This window comes from Lolium perenne, chromosome 5, assembly GCF_019359855.2.
Source record: "Lolium perenne isolate Kyuss_39 chromosome 5, Kyuss_2.0, whole genome shotgun sequence".
Lineage (NCBI taxonomy): Eukaryota > Viridiplantae > Streptophyta > Magnoliopsida > Poales > Poaceae > Lolium > Lolium perenne.
In genome coordinates, this window is record NC_067248.2 from 72,496,215 (window position 1) to 72,515,823 (window position 19,609).

General features: G+C 41.3%; 3 protein-coding genes across 3 annotated transcripts; 2 read left to right on the plus strand and 1 right to left on the minus strand.

Moving 5' to 3' along the window:
- Positions 1–670: 670 nt before the first annotated feature.
- LOC127299436 (1-acyl-sn-glycerol-3-phosphate acyltransferase PLS1) lies at positions 671–5,986 on the plus strand. The gene is made up of 11 exons (XM_051329400.2): positions 671–828; positions 1,204–1,326; positions 2,340–2,379; positions 2,496–2,569; positions 2,659–2,718; positions 3,342–3,419; positions 3,497–3,655; positions 4,164–4,289; positions 4,466–4,558; positions 4,671–4,754; positions 5,577–5,986. Exons 1-11 carry the CDS (start codon positions 748–750, stop codon positions 5,781–5,783), a joined length of 1,125 nt encoding a protein of 374 aa, XP_051185360.1. The 5' UTR covers positions 671–747; the 3' UTR covers positions 5,784–5,986.
- A 325-nt stretch (positions 5,987–6,311) lies between these two features.
- Positions 6,312–12,377, minus strand: LOC127299438 (mitochondrial import inner membrane translocase subunit TIM22-3). Its single transcript, XM_051329401.2, has 5 exons — positions 12,042–12,377; positions 8,060–8,124; positions 7,886–7,958; positions 7,751–7,804; positions 6,312–6,827 (listed from the first exon to the last, which is right to left on the minus strand). Exons 1-5 carry the CDS (start codon positions 12,292–12,294, stop codon positions 6,595–6,597), a joined length of 678 nt encoding a protein of 225 aa, XP_051185361.1. The 5' UTR covers positions 12,295–12,377; the 3' UTR covers positions 6,312–6,594.
- Positions 12,378–15,416: 3,039 nt separating this feature from the next.
- Positions 15,417–18,519, plus strand: LOC127299439 (uncharacterized). Its single transcript, XM_051329402.2, has 4 exons — positions 15,417–15,551; positions 15,683–15,762; positions 17,342–17,534; positions 18,150–18,519. Exons 2-4 carry the CDS (start codon positions 15,709–15,711, stop codon positions 18,278–18,280), a joined length of 378 nt encoding a protein of 125 aa, XP_051185362.1. The 5' UTR covers positions 15,417–15,551; positions 15,683–15,708; the 3' UTR covers positions 18,281–18,519.
- Positions 18,520–19,609: the final 1,090 nt, after the last annotated feature.

Genomic DNA, 19,609 nt, shown 5'->3' on the forward strand with positions numbered 1-19,609 from the left:
ATCTAGAACTAAAATGTATCTAAATACACGCATACTAGAATCAACTAATATGGATCGGGGAGAGTAAAATTGAGTGTGGTATGAGACACGACTGGAGGGTGTGTTAGACGTGAGAAGTTCTAGGGATGAAAAGAAAGGCAATTTTGTTGTCCCGAATCATTTGTGGCAACAATCATCTACTATTAATACCTCTTTTATTTACTCAAAAAATGGAAACCTTTTGCATTTTGAACTAAGAAAACACGAATATGAAAGGCGCAACATTGAAATGCCATCTGCTAGACTAAATTATTTTTAAATATATTTAAAAAATATAATAGTCCCTCCTATCTTTTAATTGACTCAAACTTCCAAGTAAATCAAAAGTAACCAGTTCTCTCAAAAAAAATTAAAAGTAACCAGAGAAAGTACTGCAATTCAAACAATTCATTCATTGAAGGAAACGACGGGAGATGGGAGCCTGTGAGGTGTCGGGAAGATGAACCCGTGAGTGCTCTGGGACCACGCAGTACAAGCTCAATGAAGGAAAATGTACATTTCAAAAAATATAAGAACAAAAGGAAAATGTAGCGATTGCTTGAAATCTGTTGCATTTCGCCTAGCACCCTACAGAAAATAGAAAATTGCGTTTTGTGTCCATCGCCCGACCGCGAGCAACGGAAATAAACCCACCTTTTCCTACTTAACCCCCGCGCTTTTCCAGTAATCCGGTGACACCGCGGCGAGAGAGGAGACGCGGCGGCGGCCATGGCGATTCCCCTCGTGCTCGTCCTGCTCCCGCTCGGCCTCCTCTTCCTCCTCTCCGGCCTCGTCGTCAACACCGTCCAGGTAATTTCTCGGGCGCCTCGTCTCCAGCAATCTCTCCCTGCAATTCTCTGTTACCCTTTCTAGGGATTGCGTGGTGATCCGGACAAGTTGGCGACCAAAGATTCGATTGTCGTTTGTAAATGTTTTCCTTGTATCAAGTCCGCATTGTCGATTTCATCACGCGCGCTTCCGTGCCTTCTTCGCTTGCCTAGAACAAATACGTTGCGTTGATTTCTTGCAGCCCGATCTGATGCCATCATTTTGAGTTTTGCTGCTTATTTTGGTAGATTGTTCGATCCGCGGCCTCGTTATCAGCAAAATTTCCTCTTTGATTGGCTAATAATTCTTACTGCAACTTTCATCTTAGTCTCTTGCTATATTTACAACACATTGCAGGCCGTACTGTTCTTGACGATAAGGCCAATCTCGAAGAGACTGTACCGGCAGATCAACGTCTTCTTGGCTGAGCTGCTGTGGCTTCAGCTGATCTGGCTTGTCGACTGGTGGGCAGGTGTTAAGGTATAATATTAGACCCAAAAAAAGTCAACTGCCTTTTCTTCTTTGTACACAATTAATGCACTGCGCATAGCAAATCTGAAGTTAGATTCAAGTGTAATATTCATATGCTTCTTCGTTTGTGCTACAAGGCATTACCTTAGGATGAATATGCTTTTAATAACTTGCCTAAAGTTAGAAGTGTGTCTTTGGATGATCCGCAGTGCAATCTAGCATGACAACGCACACCTAGGCCCTAGCACAGTAGCACTTTGCAATGACCATTATTAAAAAGGAATGTCCTGTGTTGGTTGGGTTGATCACCCATCAAGACCAAGCTCGGTTAGCATATACCAGATGATTAAAGTCAACATGCTTTTCAAAAGCGGCTCAAGTCTAAACAGAAGTAGCCATCTTGTTGAGTCGATTGAAATTTGTGATGTCATCTGAGAATGCCCTGGGTCATATGTTTCCATTGCTAATTTCGTATTCATAGAATCAACCTGAATAGATGGTCAGTTTTAACCAACTTTTAAGAGCACTGATATATTCAGAAGAATGTGATATGAGTGCAGTGTACAAGCAGGTTAGGAATGTTCATGGTGCATGCAATCTTTTGTTTTGACAAGAACCTGAATTGCAAGAATGTGTTGAATATGACCCAATGGTGGCATGTAATGGAACTGTTGTTCCTGGCTTCTCATTTGGCCTTATAGATAATTATTAGAATTATGACGTTGTCCTCACTGTTACATTAGAATGAAAAGCAAGTTATCTGTATGATCTTAACTTCAACAATCACCAATTAGAACACACAGTTATTAATCCCACAGTTTTTTTAAGTGCTTGCGTGCTTTATAATGCAAATGCAATGCAATTTTTTCGTGTACGTAATTTTCTGTAAAAAGTTGAGTGAACAAACTTTTTAAGTGCTTGTTTGCAAATCTTAAGTAGTTAAGTTGTTTGGACCTTTTAAAATAATAGTTGATCCCACAAGTAGCAGTTCTCTGATATCAATCCATTCAATTTTTTTGCAGGTAAAATTGTATGGAGATCCGGAAACTTTTAAACTAATGGGTAAGGAGTTGATTCGAGCATTACCATATGGGAACTGATATCATTTCATTAGCCGCTTAGACCATGTTTAGAAAAGGATGTGTTTTGAATACGACCTTACCTGAAGAATTCCTTAGGCAAAGAGCATGCCCTTCTCATATCCAATCATCGGAGTGACATTGATTGGCTGGTTGGATGGATTTTAGCACAGGTTGTTATCACTTTCTAAGTATTATAGTTTTAATTAGTAATCTTAATGCTAAATACATTATGGTGGGTTTCCCATGATTTTGTGGTCAGCGATCAGGGTGTCTTGGAAGTGCAATAGCTATCATGAAGAAATCTTCAAAGTTCCTTCCAGTAAGCCCATACTTTCATCTCATTTTAGTTTCATTCAAGCCAATGTATTTGACACAAAGTTATCTTGAAAAGACCAAGGCAGGGAACTTAATCAAAAAAGATTACTCAAATGTAGAATTGTGGCTAAAGTTATCTTGGCACTAATACTGTATCTAGTATTTCCTCTCGGCTATCAGTTTTGATGGCCTTGTGGGGAAGAAGAATGATGTCGTGCAAATAGTTAAAACTTAAAAAGACCTACTGTGAAGTCCCGACCAACAAAGTGGAATGTAAGACCTTAAAAGAAGAGAGCATCTCTACTGCTGAAGTCCTAGCCAGAAGTACTATTGAAGAAGAGCGACCAAAATTGCAGGATATACAGTATGTTATTTCCTTGTAAAACTTTAGAGCGCCAGCAAACAGGCACAGGTCGATTGAGCGGTAAACAAAGTTGGCTGACAGCTGGTACAGACGTAATAACATCTCTCTGTATCAGACTGGCAAGACCTCTATGGTCTGTGTAGCATCCATGTTTTTTTATGGAAAATTGAAGAGCCATTATCTAGAATGGACTGCACTCGTGTTTGCTTGTAGAAATTATTCATTTATTGTGTCTTATCCTGATCAACTATCAACTATGGCAGGTTATTGGTTGGTCCATGTGGTTTGCAGAATACCTTTTTTTGGAGAGAAGCTGGGCAAAGGATGAAAAAACACTTAAAGTATTTTCTACCTTACCTAATACTATGGTGTCTTGTGGTTCATAGTAAATTAATGATCAGTATACTTTTAAATGCAGTCGGGTCTTCAAAGGTTGAAAGACTTCCCCAGATCATTTTGGCTTGCCCTTTTTGTTGAGGGTACAAGATTTACTCCAGCAAAACTTTTAGCAGCTCAAGAATATGCAGTCTCTCAGGGTTTGACAGCACCTAGAAATGTGTTGATTCCGCGAACAAAGGTATTTGATTTGTTTCTTCCGATCTGAAATGTAGTAGTCTGTAGAATACTCAATGAGTTAGTTAGGCTGAGTTGTAACTCCCTCTGTCCTAAAATAAGTGACTCGGCTTTTTCTAGATAGTGTAGATACATCCATATCTAGAAAAAGTCGAGTCACTTATTTTCAGACGGAGGGAGTATTATATTAGACAGAAACCTGTGATTTTTCTGAAAAAAATCAAAACCTGTGGTTATGTGTTACCACAACCTACATGGACTCCTTTTAGTATGGTAAGACAAATCCTGAATTCCATTCCTGTGGTCAGAATTCAGCAGCCTACATGTACACTTTGTCAGAACAAATATTTGGTACTCTGACGCTGTGATGCATTTGGTACTCAGAACAAATATTTGGTCAGAATTCAGCAGCCTACATGTACACTTTGTCCAAATGTTATCTCCATGTTATTACTTTGTTTATCATGAAAGCGTTGTTGTTCTAACAACTCTTTTTCATTTCTAAAATCTAGGGATTTGTATCAGCTGTAAGTATTATGCGTGACTTTGTCCCAGCTATCTACGATACAACAGTGATTATTCCAGAAGATTCGCCAAAACCAACAATGTTGCGTATTCTTCAGGGACAATCATCAGTTGTAAGTATTCTATTTTTTGCAATCTGCAGATATTTACTAGCCAAACTCTAGCCACTCTTTTTTTGAAAATATTTATAATTGAAAAAATTGCTACATGAATTGCTTTGGAGAGCCCACCAGATTAGCCTGAAGATTTTAATTTGGTGCCTTCGGCATTCCAACCATGTTTATTATAGGTTCATGTCCGCATAAAGCGCCATGCAATGAGCGATATGCCTAAATCGGATGACGACGTTTCGAAATGGTGCAAAGACATCTTCGTAGAGAAGGTATAGTACTATAATACGGTTATATGAAATTATGATCATACAATGTATTTCAGTTGAAACAAACCATGAATTGGCTTATGTGCTAATTGCTATTTTTCTTTCCCAATGACAGGATGCGTTATTGGACAGGCATTTAGCAACTGGTACTTTCGATGAGGAAATTATACCAATTGGTCGTCCAGTGAAATCTTTGGTGGTAAAACTCTGACTGAGACACCGCATTGTGCAACATATTTACTTTTGTTGTAAAACAAATTAGGTGAACTATTAGTCTCTCTGTTTCACCGTGAAACTGTAAGCCTACCATGCTTGCAGACCAAGGAAAAATTAAATCTGAAGAAGAGCTAACTAGAAATGATCATACATATACGTGCTAAATTTCATGCTACAACCAGCCTCTTCCAAAGCATAAAGTAGGTGTAGATAATAAACATTGCATTCAGATGCTGATTCTCTCAATTGACAATTATTGTGGAACGGAGATTCTGAGGACAGGGACAGTTAGAGTGGAATGGACCAGATGTTAAGAAACGAAAATAGTAAATGCAGTTACATATGCCCTTAAGGTTGTAGGTCCATTAGCACCTTGGAGGTATCAGACTAAACCTTCTCCGACTAGAGAAGGCAGCAATATTTTTCATTATATCATGTGATGCTCCCTTTTTTATCAAATTATTGACATGTACAGAAGCAGCTTCCTTGTTAGTATCAAACTATTGACATGTACAGAAGCAGACTGGTGCCTTTGAATAGAAAAAGAAGTGGGAATATGCTCAATACGATCATGTGCCACTTCTTGGGTTTTGAGCTACATATTAGTTTTTCCAACATCAGTACAACATGACAGACTATTTCTCTCTCGATAAAAACATGTGGTAATTGGGCGCATCTGTATCAGTGTGACTCTTTTAGTACTATTTTGCTATATATGCTCATGCTCTTTCGAAAAAAGAACTCATGTTACCATCTACAAATAGCTTATTCTTGCAGCTCACTTTAGTTTGTGCTATTGGATCAGGTGGTTCTGTCTTGGTCATGCCTACTCCTATTTGGTGCTCATAGATTCCTACAGTGGACCCAACTCTTGTCGACATGGAAAGGAGTCATCATCTTCTCTACTGGACTGGCAATGGTGACAGCTGTTATGCATGTATTCATCACGTTCTCGCAGGCAGAACGCTCAAGCTCCGCTAAAGCAGCAAGGGATCGAGCGAAGAGAGATTGAGAGCTCTCGTGTGAAATTTGGGCTATAGGTGAACTGCCAATTTGTTATGTTCAGAATATGTGTAGACACAGGCACCATATTGGTCTGTTATTGTTGTACTCGTTAAGAGGTACATGAATTTTGTGTGGCAAGAACCGTGAACTTACTTTCTTGTTTATGTACTTTGTAACTGAACGAGCAAAGATTTGTCTTGTCATACTCCATCTGGTCCGGTTTAACAGGTGCGCACGTAGTTCAAGAAATTACTTTGACCATTATTTTAGTTAATAAAATATAAAATATATGTTACAAAAATTATATCATTGAAAACCTTATTTGAATATGAATCTAATAGTATAAATTTTGTAGATATATAATTTATATTTCATTGACCAATTTAACGGTCAAATTTTATCTTAAATTGTGTACGCGCCTGTTAAACCGATCCAGAGGAAGTAGAAAGAATTGATGCTTGAATTTATTGAAGCTTTTTATGAGACTGTTCAGATAGTCCTTAGTCACTCTATATGCTGTATCGATGCTGAAACCTGATGAAACTGTACTGGGTCTTATATATATACAAGAGGATTCACTAGTAAAGACTATCACAAAGTTCAGGCAATCTGCTATGCAGGTTCGAAAAGGTTATTCATCCGGTAGAACACAAGCTAAGCTGCTTTCTTTTCTGGAGGGCAATTTGCAAAACTGTTCAACAAAAGGGTAGAATAATCATCTTTAGTGATACACTAAACAGGAAACAAAAGGCTCAGCTTGATGCATTTACATGGCCACAACCCAGAGTGCAACATTGAAGCTACAGTCTCCAGGTCGTTCACTTGTTTTCTCGGAACTTCGACAGAAAGTTTTGAAACGACGAGAATCCGTGCATCGCATCATGCGGAATATGAAGCGTGAAGGGAGGAAGAACAGTCTGTCCAGCCTTCAGATCATTTAAGCCAGTGGCTGACGGGAGTGCAAGCGCGGGTTGCTGTTTATTGAGCTTTTCTATGATGTATGAGAAAGTTCCAAAGGCCAGGCAGCTCTGAATTAGAGTTTGTGGTGCACCTGCAAACAATTAGCAGAAAGTAAGGGAGAGTCATATTCATTTTACAGGAGGGGAGGGGGAACGAAGACACTAACTCCTGCCCCACTTCCTAAAAAAGTTAAACCAAGAATACAAATAAAGACATCACAGTAAAATGGTAAAGCTAAGCGAATATTTCACGTATGCCATCAAAACCAAACTAATTAAGAAACAATCAACAACAAAGCAAGTGATAAACCACAAGAGGTTACAGGAGTAACTGAAAGAAAAATCAAAATGAACAATTTTGAATCCTATAAATCGTAAAACCTGCGACTAATGCCAGACATCTAACCACAAACTAGACCCCATGTGTTGATAAAACAACTCCATCTTCAGAGAGCGAACCAAGAAAACAAATAAAGAGATCACAGTCAAATGGTAAAGGTAAGCAAATATTTCATGTATGACATCAACGCCAAACTAATTAAGAAATCATCAACAATAAAGCGAGATAAACCACAGAGAGGTTACATGAGTAACTGAAGGAAAATTCAAAATGAACAATTTTGAAGCCTGATAATCGTAAAACCTGCGACTAATGCCAGGACATCTAACCACAAACTAGGTCACATTTGTTGACAAAACTAGGTCACATGTGTTGACAAAACTACTCCCATCTTCAGCAACCAACATGGCAGTAGCACAAGTTTGTAGCCAACCACTGGGGTTCACAGAAAGTAAGGTTTTTATACGCATTGACCTTAAGTACAGACAGATTTATCTGATTTCTATTTTTAAAATACATTGAACGGTGCCCAAACTGGGACGAGAAAGTGTATCCTAGTCCATAGGTCAGCAACACTTTTGGTTACATAATATCATCATATGGCATGTATCCAAGAACAAGGTGTAAATTAAAATAGCTAGAAGCTATTATTTGCATTGTTTGCTTATGCGTTACCTGGAAAACTCAAAGCAAGACCAGTGCAACAACCTGCAACTCCTGCATTAATAACTGAAGACAGAAGATACGCCATAAGGATTACAAATAAGGTAAAAGTGAACTATAAATTCTTAGGGGTGATGGGGGACATACCATCATCTTTTCCACGTAGCTGTCTCAAAGAGCAAGAAACCAAACTTTGGACGCCAGCAAGAACAGCAAATATCTAGAGCAAGAGACGAAACACTCAACATGATGGCCAACAAAGAAATATCCATTGCAAATGAAATTAACATGGGTATCCAACAAAGAAATGGGTATTATTACCTTAGCAGAAGACGCGGCATCAGCAAACGAGCCTTTAAACCCCTTTGCAGTAACCAAACCTTTTCCTGAAAAATTACCAAATATCTTCAACATAACAAAGAGACTATATTTGTGTTTTGACCAAAAAGATGACACGCAGCAGGGCAGCCGACAGAACACATGCCAAACAAAACTATTGTGGCCAGTGAACATACAAAGCTAAAGTAGTTGTAATTTGCAGATGGCATCAAATGATTGAAATGATTTGCATAACCTTCAGGAGAAACATTAACCTTAAAATCCATGAACAACTAACGTATTCCATAAGCAGATCTACACTGTTACATTCAAAAGCAGTAACGGCAATAATGTAGATCAAGGAAATGAGAATTTTACCAGGGTTCTACCTAGGCTATTTTGTTATCCACAAATTAAGGTAGAATTTCATTGGACGATTGGGCCTCAGCCTGGTTTTCTGAGTGGTGGAGTGCACGGAGCCAGAAAGGGGTTTATTTATACAAAAATCATATGGGTAGTCAAGCCACACCCATGCAACAAGTCAAGCAACTTAGCATGATAACAGACGCCCGCAGACTCCCTGCAGGCCTCCTTCAGTAAGAAAGGCCCGGCATGAGACAGAGAGCACCTAGTCTACCAATTAATCTCATATGTCTAAGTAACAGAGTTGTCTGTGCTAAAACCATGGTAACAGATTAGCAACCAAGTAGGGAACTAGGTGAGTGACTCCAGTAATTCTTTGTGAGTTGCTTCACCTTTAGTTCTTAGTCTTTAACATGTTCTATGAGCGCAACATGGAACAAACAGTAAACTTTCAAGGTGGCTGTGTTAGTATGAGCCAAAAAGCTTCTGCTAAAATTTCTGAGAAAGCTCGTACATGTTTCTTTCTCGAACAAATTTTCATTCGGCGGAATTAGCTCAAAGAATGCGATAAGTGCATGATGTTCTGAGACACACTACAGCTTCCAGCTACACTCGTTTTTTTCATTTCCTGCCATTAGCCAAATCAGGGACAAAGCTAGGAAAAAATCTCGCTGGGGTCAGCTCTTCAATGGTGTCATCTTATACAAAATATTAGCACTCAGTATTAATTAGTGAAGAGTTTTCCAACAGTCACTGGGGTCAACTATGGCAGCTCCGTCCGGAGACCAATGAATTCGATAAGCGTGTGATCTTTCACAAGGAATAAATACTCTCAATTAGTTTAAAACAAAATCCATCTATCATTTTCTCCATAACATGTTGCCAGTGTCACATCTATACCTAATAATAAAGGAGCTAAGGTTTCTGCCAAAAAGTTTCGTCAACGCTTTTTTTGGGACCGTTTTGCCCTCCCACCAATTCACATAATACACACATGTGCCATCGTATTGGTCAAACAAAACAACTTAGACCAACAAAGACCAACGAATCATCTCCCTGCCTCCGGCGCTCGCGCATGACGGCGGATGGCGATCAACAAGCATCCAATTCCCAACCTGGCGCCGCCACGCTCCGCCCTGCCTGTTTACCCAGGTGGCCCGGTGGGTACACACTCCGTGCGGCTTCCCCCACGCCTAGCTCCGTAGCCTTCTGTCTCCCTAGCGTGGATCTGGGCGGCGGCCGCAGACGAAATCGCGGGGCTCGCGCGGTGGTCGCCTGAACCTAGGGCGGCGGCGCCAGGAGATATTGAGGGCATGTCGTTGCAGCAGAAATCGGCCGGGACAATGGGAGGTGCCCGCGAGCGCCATGTTGTGCACATCTCGGCAGCCTCCCAGAACTAATGTCGGGAAAGGAGGAGGCCAGACCGCCAGAGCGGATGTAGGATTGGAGAAATCCATTCGTCCCTGTACTGGTGGTGTGAAGCCGATGTGAATCTGTTGGCTGCCGGATCGTTGTCCTTGAGGCTGGAGCACGAAGCCCCCAGATTGCCGACATACTCGGCCACCACCACCACACAATTCCATCAGGCTAGCAATTTGACAGAAATTAAAGAAGCATTTTTGCCCCTCTTCTGCTAAGCATCTAGAGTACTGCCGTTCAAGGATTACTCCAAAGATAACTACAACAAACTTCCCAAGGATTTGTGCTGTTATATTGAGATGCTGTGTACAACGATCATCCAAGAAATTCAGAAACATGACATAGCTTTCAGTGTCTGCTGGAAGTGCTTGAATTGATCCAAGTTCTGCACTCTTTCATAAACTGTGATGGTATAGTGACGATTTATGGTCAGATCAATTTCTTTAGGGCAAGGTAGACGAGGACTGTAAGAATCTTTCCTGGCTTGAGCTGCTGGCCTGTGTGCGGACTAATACAAGCAATGAATGCAAGTTCAAAGCTGGCTAGATGCACAAAATATTTACTATTCTTTTTGTTAACTGAACTTACAAAGATGATTGTACCGTAGTACTGTAGTAGCACATAACAAGGCTCAGGTCAGGTGCTAGCAGTGCAAACCATGGCAACTAGAGCTTCTGGATACATTTGTGTTAGTAGCAGACAATATTGCTGATTGTTTATTGTGGAAGTATGTAGGGATAAAGATAGTCATCCACGGATCTGGGAAGATATTCAATAACATTAATAGGTAAATACTTCGTTATGAACAACAATATTATATTTTGGAAGCTTGCAATGCCTTGTAGTATATTTGTGTGTTGGTTTAGTTATGTCAACATGCTGAATTCCTATTTGTGTTGGTTCATCATGTTTCCAGGCCCAATAACGATGGCTGAAGCATTGCTTATTTTCAACAACTGATCGAGAAGGATGAAATATATCTAAACATGGTTCTAGAGTATATGCCTGAGACTGTATCATGTTGAGTATTACAACAAGATGAACCATCGCATTCAACTTATCTATGTGAAGCTGTAGTACCAGCTAATATTTCTGGATATTTTCTTCACAATGCAACATACTTAAGTGCCTGATACTTCAATAGAATGTTCAACTGCACATGGAAGCAGCCGGAGTTTACACAACGTTCTGGTGCACCTGAATATGCCCTCCAAGGTACACACGTCATCTGTTGTTGTATCAATATTTTCTTAGTTTCTTATGCACTTTCAAGAATCGTGATGTTTGATGGGATAATTTTAGTGATGACCATCAAAGTAGTATTTTTTTTTCAGTCATCCCACCTATAGCAACGCATTGGCATATGAGGCGGGTCAATTGACTTTGAGCCAAAAATAAATAAAGAGATGATGTTTTTCAACTAAAAGCTAATAATTTTAAACACCTGGTCCATCGTTTTTAATCAACAAACTTTGTCACGCAATCACATATGTAGATCAAACAACGGTATTGTCTGCCATCATGACAAGTCCATGGAATTAAATTATGAAGATGGAGCATGAACCAGATTAAGATTACATAGTGGTGGCGCCTATCATAATTACAAGTTTACGGCATTACAAGTCGGTGAAGCAAGGAGCTAGCACGTAACCTTAGGATTAATGATGTTTGACATGAACAAGAGAAACCGTGACCGCCTTCGTTGATTGTACGACAAAGGAGAAGGCTAATCATCACGAATGATAGATTGGAGAATTTTCATCTTCGTATGTTCCGGTGCAACGCACGAGCATTTTTCCTAGTAAATTTAATTACTAGAAGTTCACCTATCCAGCTATCCGGAGAATTATTGTAGTAATAAAAAAATGCATCAAACCCAAAGCGCAATATGCGGGTCTCCCTTGAACCTAATCTCCTAAATGTCCTCACAATACTGGCAGAGTACAGTACAAATCTAACAAAGAGAAGCCATAATCCACTGCCTTAGAAATAACACTACGTAAAGACCGTCAGAACAATCGCTAAGAGCCTTTAAGACTATTATTGTACAGAAGAGACGGACGCACAAATGGAATCTAATCTGATCACCGGCCCGTCAGAATCCTTATCTAATTATTACGAGAAGCCTATATCGCAGAGCCCTAACCCTAACGCGCGCATCGACCGGAACGAGGAGGTGGAGGGGGAGGGGCGGGGGCGTTACCGTATCCGACGACGGCGCCGACGAGGGATCCGGCGGCCGACTCCCAGGCGAAGCGCAGGAGGCAGACCCCGGGCGCCGCGGTGGCGGCGGAGAGCGGGCTCGGGTTCCGCGACACGGAGAGGCGCGTCAGGATGGGGTTCGCGCGAAGGCCCTTCCGCGGCGGCTGCGGGGACTCGTCGGAGGAGTCGGCGTCGGTGGTGTCGCCGCCGTCGGAGGAGTAGTTGTCGTCCGGCCTCGGTTTGCCGCTCGCCATGGCTGGCCGCCTCTCGTGCTCACTGCTGTTCTGTTCGCGTGTGTTCTTAGCGGCAGCGCCTCGTCACGGGTGCAGTGGGACTCTGCATTCGTAAATTTCAGTCTTACCGTGCTTGCGTCGCGTGGCCGGTTTCCTTCAGAAATGGAGTACACGTTTGCTTGCAGATGAAAATGCCTCCTGCCAGTCCAAAAACACTTTAAAATATTTTTTTAAACCAAATAAAAACTTCACGCAAACATGTCGATACCTTAGGTGTACACGCTATTTTTTGTGAAAAGCAGATACTTTTTGTGTCCTATGTATTAAAAAAAGTGGAATTTTGTATTTTTTACACACAACACAAACAATATCGTTTTTTTTGTAACGACTTTGCAAGCACATAGAACGTTAAGGTATACTTGCGACATTTTGAAATACATTAAATACTATTTTTAAATAATAGAAACATCTACTCTTAGAAGCAAAAAACGCCTTTCTTCGTTTCAGAAAAGGCCTAACTTCTTTTCTAAAAAAATACATAAGCTTATAAACATATAAATGTACATGTGCACATGTATAAACGCGTTATATCTATCTGGCTACCCCTATAAGCATCGGCTCCGAGAGATTGAGTTGAAGACACTACAAGTGCCTTGTATTGAACAACTCTATAGAACCTCGTATTCCACCGAAAAACATTAGAAAAAACGAGACTCCAAGAAAAGGCAATCACCCTTGCCAAGTTCAAGATTGGAACCGGATATGCAAGTTCCACCACATAAACGAACAAGGAGTAGATTAGTTCTCATAACATGAGTAGCTAACAACCATAATTAGGGCTGCACTAGGATGGTAGGGACAACTACTGCCGTTCGCGTGTGTTCTTAGCAGCAGCGCCTCGTCGTCACGGGACTGTGCATTCGTATATTTCAGTCTTACCGTCCTTGCGTCGCGTGGCCGGTTTCCATCAGATGAAAATGCCTCCTGCCAGTCCAAAAACACTTTAAAATATTTTTTAAAACCAAATAAAATCTTCACGCAAACATGTCGATATCTTAGGTGTACACGCTATTTTTTTGTGAAAAACAGATACTTTTTGTGTCCTATGTATTAAAAAAAAAGTTGAATTTTGTATTTTTTACACACAACACAAACAATATCGTTTTTAATGACTTTGCAAGCACATAGAACGTTAAGTATATGTGCCACATTTTTATCAGATTTTTAAACATTTTGAAACATGTTAAAAACTAATTTTAAATAAAAGAAACATCTACTCTTAGATGCAAAAACGCCTTTCTTCGTTTCAGAAAAGGCCTACCTTCTTTTTCTAAACAAATACATAAGCTTATAAACATATAAATGTACACGTGCACATGTATAAACTCGCTATATCTATCTGGCTACCCCTATAAGCATCGGCTCCGAGAGATTGAGTCGAAGACATTACAAGTGCCTCGTATTGAACAGCTCTATAGAACCCCGTCTTCCACTGAAAAAATAAGAAAAAACTAGACTCCCAAAAAAGGCAATCACCCATGTCAAGTTCAAGATTGGAATCGAATATACAAGTTCCACCACAAAATGAACAAGGAGTAGATTAGTTCTCATAGTATGAGTAGGTAACAACCATAGTTTGGGCTGCACTAGGATGTTAGGGGCAACTCCTCTGTTTCAAGCTTCTACAGTTGCCGCTGGATGAAATAATGCAGCCTCCCCTCGATTGACTCCTTCATTTAGTCGTCACCTTCTTCCATGTTGCACCTGTGCCTTTAGATCGGTTAACCCTATTTCTATGATCGCCCATCAAGGTCATCGCAGTCTCCTCCAAAATCGAGGGGAATGGGTTCGAGTTCACCACATGTGGCCCTGCGGCGCTAGATTATGAGGTCGAGGTGGTGAGGTCATTACTTCAAAGCGGAGCTTTGTGATATGCGGTGTTCAAGGCTGCATACATTTTTTCACACATAGGAACCTTGTATGTGTTTTCATGCGAACACAAAGACGATATATTGCGATGACTCTAGGTGTTAGGTATAAATTCATGTTCATGTTGCAAGTGTTCTTTCGTGGTGTTCCAAATGTTTGCTTCCATGTTGCACATGTGCAATGGTTCTTCTCGGAGATTTGATGCGGCTAAATAGGAATTTGATGCATCCACACAATTTTCCACAATGGTGTTTTCTGAAATGATGAGGTGTTTATGCTTGCTATTTGCACACCGGGGTAAAAGAATTGTTGGGTGATGTTGCAAACATATAAAAACATGTTGCATGGGGTGGGACGGGATGGGATGGAGAAATGGCAGGGCGATCCAGATATCACACTTAACTGAGACAAAAGAGAAGGTGGTCGGTTGGGTGTTCCTATGGAGCTCCATCCTTCTTGATGAAATTCACCCAAACTGCATTAGTGAGCTTTAGAGGTAGATTGCGTGCATAATATATTTTTTATGCAAATGGAACACATGCATACTTAACAAAAGGAAAGGTGTGTATACAAGTATGCTAATCCAGATAATCCAACTTACTTGAGAATATTTTATCTACCTAATGTTTACTCAGTTAACAGACTTGTACGCCCATGTATAGCAATAAATATAAAATCAACCACAAACCAAACCAAAAGACAAACTCGTCAACTCATGGAAATTTACAAGCATCACTCAACTTCGATCAAATCAACAACAAATTTCATTGAGTTTCCTTTTACATTCCAATAGTGTCAATAATTCCCTAATGGCAAATTGTCAAAGAAGAAAAACCTCTAAAAGAGGACCACTTCAGATTAATGGACAGCTGGCCGATTGGCTTCAGCCCACTCTTCAAAGAGAGACTCGTCAAGTTAGGCCGACATCAATCGACTTCAGAACAGATCGACAATCATCTCTAGATTTATTTCCCCCTCCACAACCAATAAATCTGCACCCTCCATCCACCACCAATCATGCCAGCCAGACGATCTCAACCGTCAGCGTCCATCTCCTCCTCAGCAGCTGACTTTTCCTCTCCACTCCACACTCCCGTAGCTTTCCCCTTCCTCCCGATCCCTTCCTCTCCCACACTCTTCTACCCTACCAAGCTCCAATCCGACCCTGCAACCTCCGCTCCAGTCCACCGCCGCCCTGCCCTGTATCCCCCGTCGCGCCGCAGCTTCGCTGTCACCACCGACGCCTCACCCTCCGCCTCCCACGCCCGTCTCGCCGCCATCGACCACTCCCGTCGCGTCCCTGCCGTCCCCACCCCGTCGGCAGTCTCCGGCATTGATTCTTTTTCCCGGTATGTGACTCTGGTTACTCAGTGAGGCCTTAGTCCCAGACTAGCTTCCGCGCAATTTGGGTGTGCCGGTGCGCACCCGTCGGCACACCGTCTAGATCTGGCGCTGAGCCTTGGGTTGGGTCTTCTTGCAGGGGCGGTGGCTGGCGGGAGGAGGGAGATGAGCCGTGGCCGGTCCCCGGAGCCGCTGGATTTCTTCATCTGGACTGTCGAGGTGCTAATCTCTAGTGTTCGCTGGTTTCCCTGTTCTGTTCCTACTCTTGCTACTTGAATGAATGCTGATTTCTTTTGGGGGGTGAAAGTCAAGTGTATTTTTGTTTGTGCACTCTGCACCGGTGCTCTTGCTAACGATTCAATCGTATTAGCCCCTTGTAGTACAATACTTCGCGGATTTTTGTCTGTGCGCGCGGGTGAAAATGTTGCTGTTCCTTACTTCCTTTCACTGTACGGACTGCAGGCTGATTATGCAGACTTCAGTTCTTGAATTGCTCTGTACGTTCGTAGTTTCGTGCTGCAGTGTAAGGATTAGTGAATTGCCACATTAACATGTGTGCATAAGAAACCACCTGTATGATTCTTAAATATCTTTTATGTTGAACCAGCATGTCCAGATAATGAAAAAAAGATTAATTCAATTGTAGATACTGTAGTGCTACCATTCTGTCTTGAGCTCCTTAGAGACCAACCTGGGATCCAAGCCCGCAGTTAGCCCTGTACCCCGCCTCCTAGGAGGCTTGTAAAACTATCTATGTTTTCAGTGAAATGAAACGCAAAAGTCTTTTGCGTTTTCTCGAAAAAAAAAACTTTGGTCTACCAACAACCAAGTCCAAGCATTTTACAACTCAAGTATTGTTTGCTACTCCACTCAATGGTTGGAAAAGTACTGCTCAGTCAATTGAACTCTATGGTTTATTTGATGATTTAGTGTGATGGTTGATCATGGTGTGCACTCAACTTCATGCAAATAAATAAATATTCGCGAGTACCTAGCTACACCTTATCATATGGCATGACATATTGTCAGATAAAAGTACCATACCCTGCAAAAAAAAGATAAAAGTACCATAGAGAGGGTATGGTCAGTCATGTGGCGAGAGTGATATTTGGTTCCCCATTATATCTTCGCATCTAAGGTTTTGAACTTGGCCTGCTTCAGTAGCGATGATTCAATTGACAAAGTGATACTCACCCAACCAAATTTTGCCAACTACAAGCACTATTGCAATTATTTTACTAGGAGATGGTTTAGCATGGCAAGGAAAGCTAGCTTTAGTTGGCAAAGTAGCTGTGCTAGGAAGTTTCCTGAAACTAAGAGATGTGATGTCACAAGAAGAAAGTTCAGTTTTTCGTCCCTGAACTCTTGAGAAAGTTTAGTTGTCATCCTAGAACTTATTTCCCTTAACTCTTGAAAAAAATCACTTCTTGTCTGACCCAATGAAAACAGTGACGTGGATAGAGGAAACCAGTTTGCCCAACCAAACCGTGAAGCGCCACTAGCAGCGCCAAAACAAGAGAAAAATCACTGAGCCCCCAGCCAAATTGCTTCTCGACTGCCTCTCTCTCTCTCTTCCCTGAATCCAGCACTGAGGTGTTGGGACTAAAGGGAGTGCTCCAGTTATGCTTATAAATTATCGGTGAATTCACAATTTCTGTGTATGCTTTATTTTTTCTGTTTTTAAAAGACCACTACTAATTTATCTTCTGACTATTTGGAACCAGTGACAGCTAGTCTTAGATGCAAAAGCTAAAGGTTATACTGCTATTCACCTAATAAGGTTATTGTTCTCTTTCAGGATGTTGGATTGTGGCTTGAAGAGATAAATCTTGGTGGCTATAGACAAGTGTTTGAAGAAAATGGTGTCAATGGAGAGTATCTTGAGAGCTTGTCGATGTTTACTACCGAGCAGATTTTGCGGTTTATTAGGCGGTGCCATATGAAATGGGGAGATTTTATCACATTATGCAAAGAGTTGAGGCGTATTAAAGGTTTGGATATTCCCGTTTCTTCTTCGAGAGCATCTAGAAATCATCTCTGCTACCATAATAACTGCTTCAGTATTTTGTTCCTTCATATTTTGATATTTAGTTTTCATTTGATTGTGAGATGCGCCATGCAGTCAACCGTTATGAAGTCCTCTTTTCCTTTCACGGATGCTATCTATTTATTTTAGCAAAATACTATAAGTGCAAAAATACAAGTCATTCAAAGTGTTGAAGTTCATTGGTCTTTTCTTTTTGAGCTTAAAGCTTGATAGGTGGATGGCCTTTCCATGCTATTTGAAATCCTAGAAGGGTCTTGTCTAAAACTGTTGTGTCGCACAGTGCAGTTGCCAACTTGGGGCCAACGATTTGCTTGCTGTTCTATTAGCTATTTAGCTTTATCATCAAATATTTTGTTGAGGCAAGTTTATGATGCTAACATATAAATGGGTTCTGTTTCAGCATCTTTTTTTGGGTGTAAATCAGCAACACAATTGAACTAAACATGATTCAGATACCTAGATATGTTGTATTCTTCTTCATTCAAAGATAAACGTTGTGCTCAGTTGGCTGTCTGTCAAAACAATGAACTACTGTCTGACTATTGCTAATTCAATCCAGTTGCCTGCCTGAAAGGGGAGCAAGAAGTCCGGAGGCCATGGTGGGCACCATCGTGCCTCTCGGTGGTGTTTGTGAGGGCGGCAAAGCGGAGCCGGCAGTCCCGAGTCGTGTCCCTGAAGCTGGAACCTTGATGCTCGCCGGCTGCATCGGATCACCGAGTTGTGCTATCCCCCAGGAGTTCCAACACCATACGGCACTGCACCTGTTCCTCAATGATCTGAAAGCTGTAGGAGTATACTGCTCCACAACTCATCTCTCTATCCTTGTTTTGTATTCGTTTTTCATCCTATTATATAGTTTTGTAATAGTACAAGTGACCTGATGTTAGCCAAAATGGATGCATATATTGTGCTGGAGATCTTTCGAATCAGCTTGAGTTGTTCTTAGCTCAAGAATGGCCTAGGGCAGTAGATCTTCAGTGCGCTGAAATCGCTGATATCTCTTTTTTGTTATGCTGGCCAGAACATCAATATGACATGCTTGTGGCACAAAATATGTTACAGTATATGTATGTATTTATTTATGTTGCGAGTACAACAAACCATATCAGGTCGTCTACACGTAGGCCATGGGTTTCCTGTGCGAGAGTCCACAGGATAATAATCCGCAGAGGTGGCTGCCTGCAAAATCTTGCTGAGCATTAGTTCCTTGCTTATTTGGAGATTGGGCTAAACCAAGCTCTCATTTTTTTGTGCCGTTATTCATCCTTGTGTAGGACCATTCTAATTTTTCATGTTCTGGGTCCTTCGACCCAACCCTTGTTTTTTTTAAAAAAAAATCATGTTCCGTTCAAATATTGATGGTGTTGCTCTGCAGGGGCGAAATTGAGCCATTTCTGCCATGTATAATTTCAATATACAATATCTTAATCTTATATCACATGGCAAGGAGGAGACAAAAATTTAGTGAGTTCTGTCACTCCATCTAAAGGGATTTAAGGCGTGCCGGACGTTTAAGCCATTTTCGGTCCGACGAGACCTAATACGGCGCCCTGAGTCTATCCCCGCCACACAAGGGATGTTGCGGGGGTGCCGGACGTAACTAAAAGTGATGCGGCGACTCGCGGGCTAGCCTTGTCATCCACATTGTTGCCACACACCCATTGCCTCTCTAGCCAAGGAATAAATTTCGGCGCAACGATGTTGCAGTTTCCCCATACACGCAGGGAGGCGTAGTCTTGACGCGCCTTGTTATGCGTGCCATGTTTTAATGTGCGCCCTCGCCGGCCTCCGGCATATAAAATGGGGTGCTCTCTCATCGCCCTTCACACACAACCCTAGCGCCACACATCCACAACCTTAGCGCCACCTAACGTAAAATAAATTCATGTGCTATAATTATCTTGTGACAACTTGATAATATTGTTTGGTTAAGGTAACATATTTGTGATTCAAATATTATATTAAATTATCTAAGGTTATACCCTTTTGATACTTAATTCAAAATTGCTTGGAGTTTTC

Bases quoted from the DNA above. Each gene is read 5' to 3' on its own strand.
- LOC127299436 (XM_051329400.2), top strand. From the start codon at position 748: ATGGCGATTCCCCTCGTGCTCGTCCTGCTCCCGCTCGGCCTCCTCTTC. The intron at 2,570-2,658 runs GTTGTTATCACT...TTTTGTGGTCAG, and splicing joins TTGGATGGATTTTAGCACAG to CGATCAGGGTGTCTTGGAAG. The intron at 4,755-5,576 runs GTAAAACTCTGA...CTATTGGATCAG, and splicing joins GTCCAGTGAAATCTTTGGTG to GTGGTTCTGTCTTGGTCATG.
- LOC127299438 (XM_051329401.2), bottom strand. From the start codon at position 12,294: ATGGCGAGCGGCAAACCGAGGCCGGACGACAACTACTCCTCCGACGGC. The intron at 8,125-12,041 runs GTAACGCCCCCG...GTAATTTTTCAG, and splicing joins CGGCGCCGTCGTCGGATACG to GAAAAGGTTTGGTTACTGCA. The intron at 6,828-7,750 runs GTAACGCATAAG...AATTGTTTGCAG, and splicing joins TCTTGCTTTGAGTTTTCCAG to GTGCACCACAAACTCTAATT.
- LOC127299439 (XM_051329402.2), top strand. From the start codon at position 15,709: ATGAGCCGTGGCCGGTCCCCGGAGCCGCTGGATTTCTTCATCTGGACT. The intron at 15,763-17,341 runs GTGCTAATCTCT...GTTCTCTTTCAG, and splicing joins TCTTCATCTGGACTGTCGAG to GATGTTGGATTGTGGCTTGA. The intron at 17,535-18,149 runs GTTTGGATATTC...AATTCAATCCAG, and splicing joins AGAGTTGAGGCGTATTAAAG to TTGCCTGCCTGAAAGGGGAG.